The 13303-nt window shown below is 39.3% G+C and overlaps 2 protein-coding genes across 2 annotated transcripts; one reads left to right on the top strand and one right to left on the bottom strand.

The window, feature by feature from the left end:
* The first annotated feature begins 6414 nt into the window (after nt 1–6414).
* Nucleotides 6415–8128, top strand: LOC114755951 (tripartite motif-containing protein 44-like). Its single transcript, XM_028944845.1, has 5 exons — nt 6415–7058; nt 7149–7230; nt 7309–7716; nt 7905–8014; nt 8104–8128. The coding sequence occupies exons 1-5, from the start codon at nt 6415–6417 to the stop codon at nt 8126–8128; spliced, it is 1269 nt and encodes a 422-aa protein (XP_028800678.1).
* A 1194-nt stretch (nt 8129–9322) lies between these two features.
* LOC114755950 (uncharacterized) lies at nt 9323–10648 on the bottom strand. The gene has a single exon (XM_028944844.1). The coding sequence runs from the start codon at nt 10646–10648 to the stop codon at nt 9323–9325; it is 1326 nt and encodes a 441-aa protein (XP_028800677.1).
* Nucleotides 10649–13303: the final 2655 nt, after the last annotated feature.

Here is a 13303-nt window from a genome sequence, read left to right as displayed (position 1 = left end):
CATTCAGTATTTTTAGAATCTTTGCACAAGTTTGAAATTTGTAATTAATTCCAGAAAAATTGAAAATAAGTGGTTCTTAGTCCTACTAAAAGCTTCTTAAGTTCTCTTTAAAAGAAAAATAGCTTTAGGAACCAATTTGGTGTGAAACAATGCCAAAATTGTATGGATGTCTACTGTTCCAATGGTCAAAAACTATTTCCATATTTTAAACCCTAACTATGAAAAATCACCATAATTCGTACATGTATGCAAAATAAGTGTTCTACCTATAGATTTAAATCTTATGGAGTGTACTTTAATCATACCAAATGCTAGAGTTAGATATGAATAGGAACTTAATCAAAATAGGCATCAAGATAGGTGCTAGAATCATCACATACCTTGATCTTGAATCTTGTTCATTCTTCTTAGCCTTTACCCCCACGTTTTTCTTTTCATTTTTATCTCTGATTTTCTGCAAAGTTTCCCCTCTATAAGTTCTTACCAAAATGCTCTTCCAGGGGTTATTTATAGCTAAAATTATGACAAGGGTTGTCAACTCTGCCCTTGATAAAATGTGACAATTCCAAAGGCCACTTGTCCAAGCTTAATTCTTCTTCCACAAGAGCTTGCCAAGTGTCATCATGACATCATACCCCTGACATCATCAAACTTCTTTCTTGCCTCACCATGCCATGTGGCAAAATCTTATGGAAAGGAAAGGAGAATATTAGATCTTGACCCTTGGATTAAACTTGAACTCCGATCCAAGTTTTTTCTAGTTTACTTGGCTCATATTTATCCGGCTTTTTAATGGCCTTTTGGAGCTTAAAAATTATTCTATCTACTCCATATACTTCCTTTAATTATAGGAAAATTTACAAATTTTCTTGGGCCATAACTCTTCTTTTAACTATTTCTTTTTGAATTTCTCGTAAAATGCCTCTTAGAGGCATAACTAGACTTTATATTTGATTAAAGCCACTTTACTGGCCAACTTGTGATGGGACTAATTTTCATAAACTTTTTTAACCTCTTAACTATTTATTCCCCATTTTTAACTACATTTTTTAGGCCTACTCATGGCTCAAATAATTGCATCTAGATAATTACCTCAAACTGAGCCACTATATTGAAAATTTCATTAAAGCTACTGTAGGAGCATTTTTGTCATTTATCTTTCTCAAAAGGCCTCTACACACCATTTCCCATTTTTTGAGATTTTTTTAAAATTTTCTGTATACTTTCATAATTATTCCTATGGCCCATAAGTTTATGAAATTATGGTTTGCCCCTGCTTGGGCTCAATCTCATGAATCATTACTTTTAGGCTTGTACTTCAACTTTAGGCCTACACCTAATCTTTTTTTTTTTTTTGAGCTCTTGAGACTCTTCTGGAACCCCTAACTTTATTTATTTTTTTTTTCTAGAAACTTTCTCACTTTGCAGTTTAGTCCTTATTCCCGTTCTCGCTTTCTTTTACATCTTTGGGACTTTTGCTCAAAGGAGCTTGGTAGCCTACCTTCTTTAGGCTAGTGTCTAGGCTTCTAGGCGTAAAAATTGAGATGTAACACTTATAGTACTTAATATCTTATGTTTAAAGTTCTTGTTACTACTAAAACAACATTAAGGTAATTTGCACCAAATATTATTTTAAATGAAAAATAAATCCACTAAAATTAATTTAGAATATCGATTGCCGCTGAATCTGCTACTTATATCTCATTTTGCATGTGGATTAGTGGTGCAAATATGGGTCGGTGAGCGGTGATGCCAGGTGTCATAATGGCTTCCATACCCATCCACACAAAATATGAACGAGAAAATTACTGTAGAGTCCCACAGAAGACAATTTACTACCAGAAGGTCCCATGAAATCAGAAAATGTATATGAGGTCCCAAGGGACCTTATAGCAAAAAATTTGAAACTTGCAATTACTTTCTTGCCCTTTTGATTATAGAAAGTAACCGAAGCACACTCAAAATCGTTTCGGTTTTCATCTTCGCGAAATCGGCTGCGCGCTCACACTCCGTCGCCCGCTCACACACTCCGTCGCCCGCTCACACTCCACCGCCGTGTCGTTGGTGCTTTATCCTTGTGTGCTCCGACAGTTTCAATCTTCGGCGAGGTCTGTTAGTTTCTGGTTGGTACATTGTCGGTCGCTGCTCCGCATTCGGTCACTCTCTGGTCCAACGCCTTCAATCCCCTGCGCGGTCCATCGGTCTCGGGTCTGCACGCCGTCAGTCTGTCGTCCTCCGCAGTCCGTCGGTCTCTCTCGTCCGCCCGCCGTCGCCGTCTTCTCCGACGCATTGAACGGTTTCAATCTCCAGCACGGTCCGGCCGACTCTGGTCAGCACTCCATCCCTCTCTGGTCCGCACTCAGTTGCCGTCTGCTCCGACGCCGTGAACTCTCTGGTACAGTCCGGTGGTCTCTCTACTAACGCCTCAATCTCCAGACAACTAGTCTCTCTCTTTAGAATATTTGACAATTTGAAGCTTCTTGGTCATATTTTGAAAAATGTTTGGTTTGGAATGTTTGAACATTTGAATTGTTGATTGTTCGTAAAAGCTGCTCGATGACCTGAAGTGGTTTGGAATGTTCGGTTGTTTCGTGTGTTTATATATGGAACCAGTGATAACCGTGACTTGTATTTTCACTGTGAATGTGGATATTACAATGATCTGACATGCGAATAAAAGTTAGGGGCAAAAGTTGGGGCTGGTTGGTACAAAGTTATATTAGAGATCAGTTTGAAGAACACTGGTTAAAATTGTCAAAAATTGATTTGGTAGAGCTTTTTAAATGCAGCAATCAGTTATTGTTAATATTGCTGAATTAAAAGGAAGAACTTTATGTAATTGATTTGTTCGGCAATAAAATAATAAAGGTTTTGTTTGGCTTTTTATGGTGGGCTCCATGGTGGAATGTTAATTTGGCCATAAGGTCAGAAAGGGAATTGCTTGTTGGATATAGCACCTATTGGCTCTATACTATAACCAATGAAGGGAAATTCATTCTGGTGGATTGATTTGTGATCCATATTATTTACTGCCGTTCATTGCTTTCTGTCATCCAAAGGGATATATTTTGATTTTGTTGATTAGTGAATAATTTGGTGGTGTTGAAGATACTTACTATTTTAAAATATATGTTGATGACAGTAATTTTTTTTCCTTTTTGCAGTCGAACAAAATGACTAAAAAGAGTAAGAGTAAAGATGGACAAAGGGCTAGGAATTTCTCCGGATACATATTATTCACTGAAGAGTTTTATGAGCAGAACAAGAAGAAGTTTAAGTCTTTTGAAGAGGGCACTAACTCTGTGAAAAAGGCTTGGGGGAACTTAACAGAAGAGGAGAAAGAACAATATGGTGAAAGAGCTAAAGAAATGAGAGTCCCACCAAAAGGGAAGAATTATATTGTTCCCTTTCACACAGGCTGTGCTCCGGGACAATTTATGGAAGTCTGCAAGCAATTAAAGAAAAGTAAAGAGAAGATGGAAAGACTGAAAAGAATAGGTTTTGATAAATTGGTTGACATATGCTGCTCACAGATCTATAGAGATTTTTGTGGTGAATTGATCCGTGTGTTTGACCCTGTAAGTAGGCAAATTTCAATTCGAGGGAAGACGCATTTAGTGGGGCCCGAAGATGTAAATGAATTGATGGGTCTACCATTTAAGGGGGAAGATATTAAAATAAATGTGGAGAATGAAGATGAAACGTTCAAGAAATTAAGGAGTGACTACGGGAAAGTGCCATACAAAACAATAGGAACATGGTTGATTGAAGGAAAAGAGGAAGAAAAGTTTGAATTCCTTTTTGTTATGTATGCACTAGGAGTCCTCTTGTGTCCTGGCTCTAGTGTATGGGTGAGTGATAAAGTGTTGAAAGTCATGGTGGTGACAAAGGATAGTTTAGGACACTATGATTGGAGCAGCTTAGTTTTGAAAGAATTCTGCAACTCAATTGCAGAGTTCAAGAAAGGAAAGAAGAAAGGAAAAGCTGATGGGACGAAAATGTGGGAGGTTGCATGTACTTCCTAATGGTAAGTGTGGGTATGATTCATTTACTTTGATGTTAGTTTATTGTCAATGTGCTGTGTAGGTTGTGATTGGTTGCTCTGTATGTTGTTATTTACTACTCTGTTGTCAATGTGCTGTGTAGGTTGTTATTTACTACGCTGTCAACTGCTTATGTATAGGTTGTGATTTGCTGGTGTCAAGGTTGTTATAGTACTGTGTGCAGGTTGTTAATGGATTGTGTTGGTTTGTCACCTGGTTATGTATAGGTTGTAATTGCCTTCTGTTCGTGTTGTCATTCGGTTTATCGTGGGTTGTCAATGGCTGCTGTGCATGTTGTGAATGACACAACTGTAGGTTGTGATTAGCTGATGTGTAGGTTGTGACTGTATGGTGTGGAGGTTGTTATTTTCCTGTGTTCAGGTTGTCATTAGGATGTGTTGGTTTGTCACCTGGTTATGTATAGGTTGTAATTGCAGTCTGTTCGTGTTGTCATTCTGTTGAGTATGGGTTGTCACTGGATGCTGTACATGTTGTGAATGGCGCAAATGTATGTTGTGACAGGGTTATGTGTAGGTTGTGATTGGTCACTGTGTATGTTGTTATTTACTACTCTATGTCGTCAGTTGGAGAAATGTACGCTGTGAACTGGTTATGGATATGTTGTGACTGGCTGGTGTAGAGGTTGTTATTGTCCTGTGTGCAGGTTGTCATTAGGATGTGTTGGTTTGTCACCTGGTTATGTATAGGTTGTAATTGCAGTCTGTTCGTGTTGTCATTCTGTTGAGTATGGGTTGTCACTGGATGCTGTACATGTTGTGAATGGCGCAAATGTATGTTGTGACAGGGTTATGTGTAGGTTGTGATTGGTCACTGTGTATGTTGTTATTTACTGCTCTATGTCGTCAGTTGGAGAAATGTACGCTGTGAACTGGTTATGGATATGTTGTGACTGGCTGGTGTAGAGGTTGTTATTGTCCTGTGTGCAGGTTGTCATTAGGATGTGTTGGTTTGTCACCTGGTTATGTATAGGTTGTAATTGCATTCTGTTCGTGTTGTCATTCTGTTGAGTATGGGTTGTCACTGGATGCTGTACATGTTGTGAATGGCGCAAATGTATGTTGTGACAGGGTTATGTGTAGGTTGTGATTGGTCACTGTGTATGTTGTTATTTACTGCTCTATGTCGTCAGTTGGAGAAATGTACGCTGTGAACTGGTTATGGATATGTTGTGACTGGAAGTGTAGAGGTTGTTATTGTCCTGTGTGCAGGTTGTCATTAGGATGTGTTGGTTTGTCACCTGGTTATGTATAGGTTGTAATTGCATTCTGTTCGTGTTGTCATTCTGTTGAGTATGGGTTGTCACTGGATGCTGTACATGTTGTGAATGGCGCAAATGTATGTTGTGACAGGGTTATGTGTAGGTTGTGATTGGTCACTGTGTATGTTGTTATTTACTACTCTATGTCGTCAGTTGGAGAAATGTACGCTGTGAACTGGTTATGGATATGTTGTGACTGGAAGTGTAGAGGTTGTTATTGTCCTGTGTGCAGGTTGTCATTAGGATGTGTTGGTTTGTCACCTGGTTATGTATAGGTTGTAATTGCATTCTGTTCGTGTTGTCATTCTGTTGAGTATGGGTTGTCACTGGATGCTGTACATGTTGTGAATGGCGCAAATGTATGTTGTGACAGGGTTATGTGTAGGTTGTGATTGGTCACTGTGTATGTTGTTATTTACTACTCTATGTCGTCAGTTGGAGAAATGTACGCTGTGAACTGGTTATGGATATGTTGTGACTGGCTGGTGTAGAGGTTGTTATTGTCCTGTGTGCAGGTTGTCATTAGGATGTGTTGGTTTGTCACCTGGTTATGTATAGGTTGTAATTGCAGTCTGTTCGTGTTGTCATTCTGTTGAGTATGGGTTGTCACTGGATGCTGTACATGTTGTGCATGGCGCAAATGTATGTTGTGACAGGCTTATGTGTAGGTTGTGATTGGTCACAGTGTATGTTGTTATGGGCAGTGTGTAGGTTGTGATTGGTCACTGTGTATGTTGTTATTGGGCAGTGTGTAGGTTGTGATTTTCCGCTGTTTATGTTGTCAGTGGCCTGTTTGGATGATGTTGTTGTATATCTAAGTTATCATTAACTTCACATGCAGATTTATTGCCTACAACACTTTCCTCTCGGAAAAGAAAAGGCGGCAAAAAATGAAAATGCCATTACTTATTGGGATGAGGAAAAAGTGAAGGCAAGAGTGAAATCAGAAAAGAATAGCGACAGAGGCATACTGCATGGCGTTCCGAGTGTCGGTGGGGCTTCAACAAGTGCATCCAACACAGGAATAAAGCTAACTCACCCTGTAAGTAAATCATGTGAAGCTTATTTTGGTGCTGTGTAGAATTTGGAGTAATGATAACTTTCATTACTGTTGTTTTGCAGGAAATCAAGAGAACGTATGAAAGGTTGATGACCATGGTTGAAGGGTTGGTGTCGACAATTGGAGAAGAGTTGGTTTCCCTGCAGTTGAGGTTGACGGATGAGATTGACAAGGAAGATGTGGTGGAAGCAGTAAGTAGCGAAGATGACAAAGAGAAGGCAACTGAAGATGAAGAAACCGGTGAAGAAGGTAAAGGAAGCCCAAAAGATTCAATTTTGTCACAAGAGGAACAACAGAGTGAACCAGAAGGAGATGATAAAGAAGAGGGCAAAAGTGCTTCGCGTGAAGAAGAGAGTCAATCTCAACCTGAGGAGAAAGGAGAAGGGAGTCACTCTGGATCAGAGGATGATGGAGAAGAAAAAACACAAGACAAGTCTAGTGATGCAGCAGCAGAAGAGGATAAGGGTGTAGGCGATGAAATGGAGGAAAAGGATGAAATGGACCAGCAAGCACAAGGGCAAATGGATGTAAGAAGATCAACACGGGTGACAAGCCGTGCAATCAAATCTCCCTGGTTAGAGGAGGTGAAAAAAGGCCGTGGCAAGAGAAAAGCTGACGAGAAAGAGGAATTATTCCAGATGTGCACGAGAAGATGTGATCAAGATGAAGGTGCCAAGTAAGTGTTGGGACTGATTGTAATTGGGACAACTGATTGACAACAATTTTACACATACAACCCTTGTGCTCATTGTTCCTTTTGCTGCAGGTACATTGTAGAGATGTATGGGTACTTCTTGACACGTGCTGAGCTTTGCTGCCTACAAGACAGGAAATGGATGAACGACAGGGTAAGACAGTTGTTTATATAGATAGAGAACTGCGAATGTCATTATGATCATGACTAACTGTTTGTATGTGTGATATAGTTCATGTCTATGGTGGCGAGAACCTTGGTGGGAGATGAAAAAGAGAACCACAGTCGTGTCAGTAGGCACATTTTTACACCCGAGTTAATGCAAACAATGGCCGCTAATCCTCTTAGGTGGAGCATGGAAAAACATGAACATGAAATCTTACCGGAGCACATAGGATATAACATTGGAGACTGTGACTTCATATTTGGCCCCACCCTTTTCAATTACCATTGGTTCTGTTACGTGATGGATGTAAGAACCATGCGTTTCTATGCCCTTGACTCGTTGGTGGACAATTTGACGATGTTGAGATTACAAAGAGAGGAAGAAGAAGCAATGAAAACAGGGAAGAAACCACAAAGGAAGCAAGGGAAGAAGAGAGGACAGATAGATCCTAAGCAATTCATGGCGAGAGGGATTGTATGCACAACTTTACATTCATTCTATAACTTGTTAATGCGTTATGGTTGCTTGTCTGCTTAACTGTCCTGGTTGTTAATGCCTGCTGATTACTTGTCATTCGCTACAGCGAAGGTTGTTAATGCTTCCTGATAACTTGTCATTCACAACTGTCAAACTTGTTTCTTCTGTTTGTCCCTTTTTTGCAGAGAGATTGTTTCTGCCAAGTGCTTCGTGTGCTGAAGCCATCACTGTTTGCGGAGGAGGACAAGATTGACGAGGAAGTCACATGGGCAAAAGTTCATGTGCAATCTGACACGTGAGTTATTTTTCAACACAACAAGTACTTGTGTCTCAACTTTTGGGAGCTAATGTTCATTCACTAAAGTACTTGTTTTTCCTTTGTAGGGACTCTTGTGGGGGCATGTGTTGAGCTGGTTACAAACATGGGACGGCACTGAGTATGGTGATGACGGCTACACAATGCCTAAGTACTCCCCTGAAGAAATCCATGACTTGAAGGTTGGATGCTTGTGGTGGCTCGTGACTCATCGGAACAACCTGCATGGCGATGAAGTGCTATCTTTGCTGCGAGGAAACCCCCAAAGCAAGAGGAAGAAATAAATGACAAGCATATATTGTATTTACATTTATTTATTTGACAGCATAGTGACATGTGAACGTCAAGTTTACATTTTATTCTTTTCTTTGAGCATGTATGAATCCTGGATGTTAAGATATGTTAATGTGTTTTGATATCCTTTACTGGTTATCAAGTTTTTGTAAAGGCATTCATGTGTTTTCATCATGGCCACAAATGCAGACTGAATAAGACTGGATAAACAAATGGTACCCACGGTGACATCATAGGCATATATCAGAGTCCTCTCTGCCACATCTGTTTACAACCTCAACAGGGGTTGTTCACAACCTCAAAAGGGATTGTTGACAACCCGAACAGAATTGGTTAACAACTCAGTCGGGGTATAACACAGCTGTTAACTTAATTATATTATGAGCACATATAACGACCTTAATAGCAAAAATTGGGAGCATTTTAAAGTCATTAACAGCTTTAAACATATTAGAGCAGATTTTTATTCCAGCAATTCATTTACAACCTCAACAGGGATTGTTGACAACCCGAACAGAATTAGTTAACAACCTTCGCATTGCCCCTGACAACTGACGCTGGGGATACCACAACCTCCACATGAGATCTAATTCTAACCAAATCATATCATATTATGACTTTAACACAGCTCGAATGTCTTAAGAAATCACTGAACACTGGAAGTAGGAGAAATTGTCACTTTATATCAGTAACATAATTGAGACTGCTAATGACAACCTGCATGGCGTCTGATAACAAGTCCATTACAACCTATTCACCAGTACATCAAAAATACAGAAATGATGTTATATCAGATTACAACCAGGTGTCATTTACCACTTGATATATATATGTACAACATAACTACACCAAATTTACAACCTATTCAAAAAAGCATACGTGTTGCATGTGTGGATAATGACGGACAACTTGAGGTGTAGGTTATGACATTTACAAAAAAAATGCTGTCACAAGCATTCACAAAACGAAATATCAACAAGCCACCAACAAAGCTCAACTTGGATTGGGGTTCTGGCAAGTCTTCACAGTGTGGCCTGGCTCATGGCATCTTCCACAGTGGTAAAGTTTTTTACTTTGAAATTGAGATTCAATCCTTCTTTTCTTTGGCCTCCCTAAGGGTCTTTTAGTGATTGGTGGCTGTAAAAATGTTCCCGTCATCATCTGCGTAACGGTGAGAGCTTCGGGACGAGGACAATCATGTGTCGCAATTGGCCTCATACTACTTGCATATATCTTCTCTTGGGCTGACAGCTTATAGCAATCATCTACAAATTCATAAACACTACCATGAAGTAGCTTTATCGCTGCACATGCATGAGCACAAGGTAGTCCGCTCATTTGCCATGCTAAACAAGTGCATTTCTGAGCTGTGAGATCAACAGTGACACAAATTATTCCAGTAGGAGATGTAGTATCAACTTGAACTCGGTTATCTCCATAATATACAGTATGCATATTCTCCGCTCTTGCTACTTTTTCTTGCAACTTGGACTCAATATTTGGCCCAACGCCATTTGTCCAATTTTCCATTGCCATTTTGCTTGCAACCATCTTCTTGGCTAATTTCTCCATATGCTCATGTATGAGAACTGACACATTGTGCTTCCTCTCCTTCAAAATCCAGGCATTAAACGACTCCGCAACATTAGTAGTGATGTTATCCCATCGCTTAAACGGGAATTTGCTTAAAGCCCACCGATCTACATCTCCTTGAGTGTCAACCCAATCAGCCAATTGTGGACAGAATGATCTAAGTTTCTCCATTGCAGCAACATATTCATCCTCAATCCTTGCATAGGCGATTCCATCCAGCATTTTCAATGCAACGTCCTTTGAAGTACCTGAAACTCGTCCCCTGCCTCGGTTAATTTTTAAATAATGTGCACTAAAATTTTCTTTCACATGCCTATAACAAAAAGCATGTCTCTCGCCACCAAATATTGTTCGCACAGCACCTATAATGGCATTATTCCGATCTGAAACTATCGTTGTCTCCACTGATCTTGTGATGTCTTTGATGTTCTGGAGAAACCAAGCCCAATCATCATATGTCTCCCCACTAACTATAGCATATGCTAATGGAAATAGTTCATTGTCTGCATCATATGCATTAGCTGAAATCAATGTCCCCCTGTAAGGACCACTTAGATGACAGCCGTCTATATAAAGTATATGTCGACACCCTTCTAAAAATCCATTAATTGAGCATCCATAAGCAATGAACACCCTCTGAAATCTGTTACTATCCAACCCTTCCCATCGAGCACTTGTGTTTGGATCAGTTTCAATGAGCCTTTGACAAATCCAGGGAATCGCCATGTATGAATCCTATGCACGACCATGTATTTCCCTCAATGCTCTTTCTCTACCCCTATATGCTTGACTATAATTCAGTCGCACCCCATATTCTCTATACAGATCTCTTCTAAGTTCATTAGCATTCTTGTCTATATTACACCTCAAAGAATCTATCATGATTAATGATGTTAAGTTTGACCCTCTAGAGTGAGATACAACCAAGCTGTCCTGTGCATAATGCACATGCTCGCTTCTTAAGGTTCTAATTATTAACAACTCAGAATCTTGTCTTTATCCCATTGAGTATGCACCCATATACCACGGGCATCCCTCCGCCATACACTTCACAATGATCTTTTGTTGATTGTTCTTCACAAACTTGTATGAAAACTTCACAACAATACTGTACCTATACAGTGCTTGCCTAAGAGCCACTGCATTAGGAAAAATCTATCCTTCTCCGATAACCAAACCCTTCCACTTTATTGAATTCATTTCCGGAATTGGGGTTGGCATCATTTCTGAACCACATGGCAACAATAGTGGGTCTTCACTAACCACATTAGGTGGAGACATGGACAATGTATCTGAACCTCCGAACAAGTCTTCCATCCTACATAACAGAACAGGTCAAGAGATCGTTAATGACAACCTTCGATCACTATAATAACAACTTATGCACAACAGTTGACAATAGCTAATATTACTTCGAAATTTAAATAACACAACTTACACATGTTGCTCTTCTATTACAACATCCCTTGTTAGTTGTGAATTTTGATCTCCATTTTCTCCTATATATACATGACCACTATCGCCATTGAAGTTAATCAAATGTTCTACTCCTTCATCATCTACAAGGTCCACAAATGTACACTCATCAAAGGTTACTGTGAATTTCATAACCATTCCATTACTTTCTTTTCCCACAATTGATGCCACCATTGTTCTAAATTCTCCATATGATGTCCCTTCCTTTATCATTCTTGTTCTCACACCACCTCCAACATACTGCGTTTCACCTTCTACACCATTAATAAATTGTCCTCCTATATGGAGGTAGCAAAACAATTGCTTTGCACTGGAAGTTGCCATCCTGGATATCAACCTGCCACAATCACTTGTTAATAACAAGTCATACAGTTATGTTAACAACCTTCGATGTACCCATTAACAACACATTTAACCATCACATTTGAGGGGTTACAATAATAAATATCTGTCATTTTCCACTCATTTCCATCAGCAACACAGCATCATTGCCCGAAAAACAGAGCATCATTCACCGAAAAACAAAGCATTGCTTTCTAACCATAGCCACACATAGTAAAACCACACCTAACATGATTAAAACCACATATGACTAAAATGAACCTCCCTTGATATTTCTACAAAGCTTAATCACATGCTTAATACCAACGTATAAACACCCAATCAACTTTTCAGACCAGCATTAAAGCTGCGACTGGTTGTTAATAACAAGTCATACAGTTATGTTAACAACCTTCGATGTACCCATTAACAACACATTTAACCATCGCATTTGAGGGGTTACAATAATAAATATCTGTTATTTTCCACTCATCTTCATCAGCAACACAGCATCAGTGACCGAAAAACAGAGCCTCATTCACCGAAAAACAGAGCATTGCTTTCTAACCCTAGCCACACATAGTAAAACCACACCTAACATGATTAAAACCACATATGACTAAAATGAGCATCCCTTAATATTTCTAGTGAGTTGAATCACATCTTTAATACCCACATATCAACACACAATCAACTTTTCAGACCAACATTAAACTTGACACTGGTTGTGTACAGAAGAAGAGAAATGTTGTTAATGATGAGACATACCAAGAAGATGAAGAAATAATGTCGCTTGCCTGCGATGGAGTACCAGCGCATAACTCCCTTCTTTCTTTCAGAAGCTTCTCTTCCTTGTGCATGCATAACAAACAACCGCACTAAATGAAGCCAATCAGCGTCTCTCCCTCTTTTCTTTCCTTTATCAATGACTAAGGGCAAGTACGTAATATCACAACTCAAATTATTTACCCAGAGGTCCCTGGGGACTTATCAGGAATTTGGAGATTTCATGGGACCTTCTGGTAGTAAATTGTCTTCTGTGGGACTCTACAGTAATTTTCCCAATATGAACACCCGAAGCGTTGAGAGAGAGTAGTGGGGCGAAGCATTCCATTCTAGCTTGGTGCGCACATCCATAGTGCTTGGATATGCTGAATGTTGTTGCCAAAGTGCCCTGAAAATTGACAGCCGATCCTCTCTCTGATTCCATTTGGAATTTAATTCACCAAGTAGTATACTTTTGACTTCAATCTAATAATTACTCGTTTTGTACAGATAATTGATTTATTTAAATATCTGGCGATAAAAGAAAAACATTATAAGTGAGGCTTTCAGAAGAGAGAAATTTAGAGAGAACTCATGAAAAAACATACTGGTATTATATAAAGAAGTTGATACAACTCCTTCTGCCCGTAACTGGAGGCAGAGTGGGGTTTATATAGAGGCTCGGTGTCATTACATGATAAAGTCCTAATAGTAGATATCATCATGACAGGTAGGTGTCATAATGACTTGACATTTTAAAATTTTAAATCACTTTTTAAAAATACTTCCTATCTCTATCATGTAAATAATGGTCTCGGC

Source organism: Neltuma alba, unplaced genomic scaffold (assembly GCF_004799145.2).
Source record: "Neltuma alba isolate B1F8T4 unplaced genomic scaffold, ASM479914v2 tig00010355_pilon, whole genome shotgun sequence".
NCBI lineage: Eukaryota > Viridiplantae > Streptophyta > Magnoliopsida > Fabales > Fabaceae > Neltuma > Neltuma alba.
Note: the sequence above shows the minus strand (reverse complement) of the source record. Positions and strands in the feature narration are given on the sequence as shown.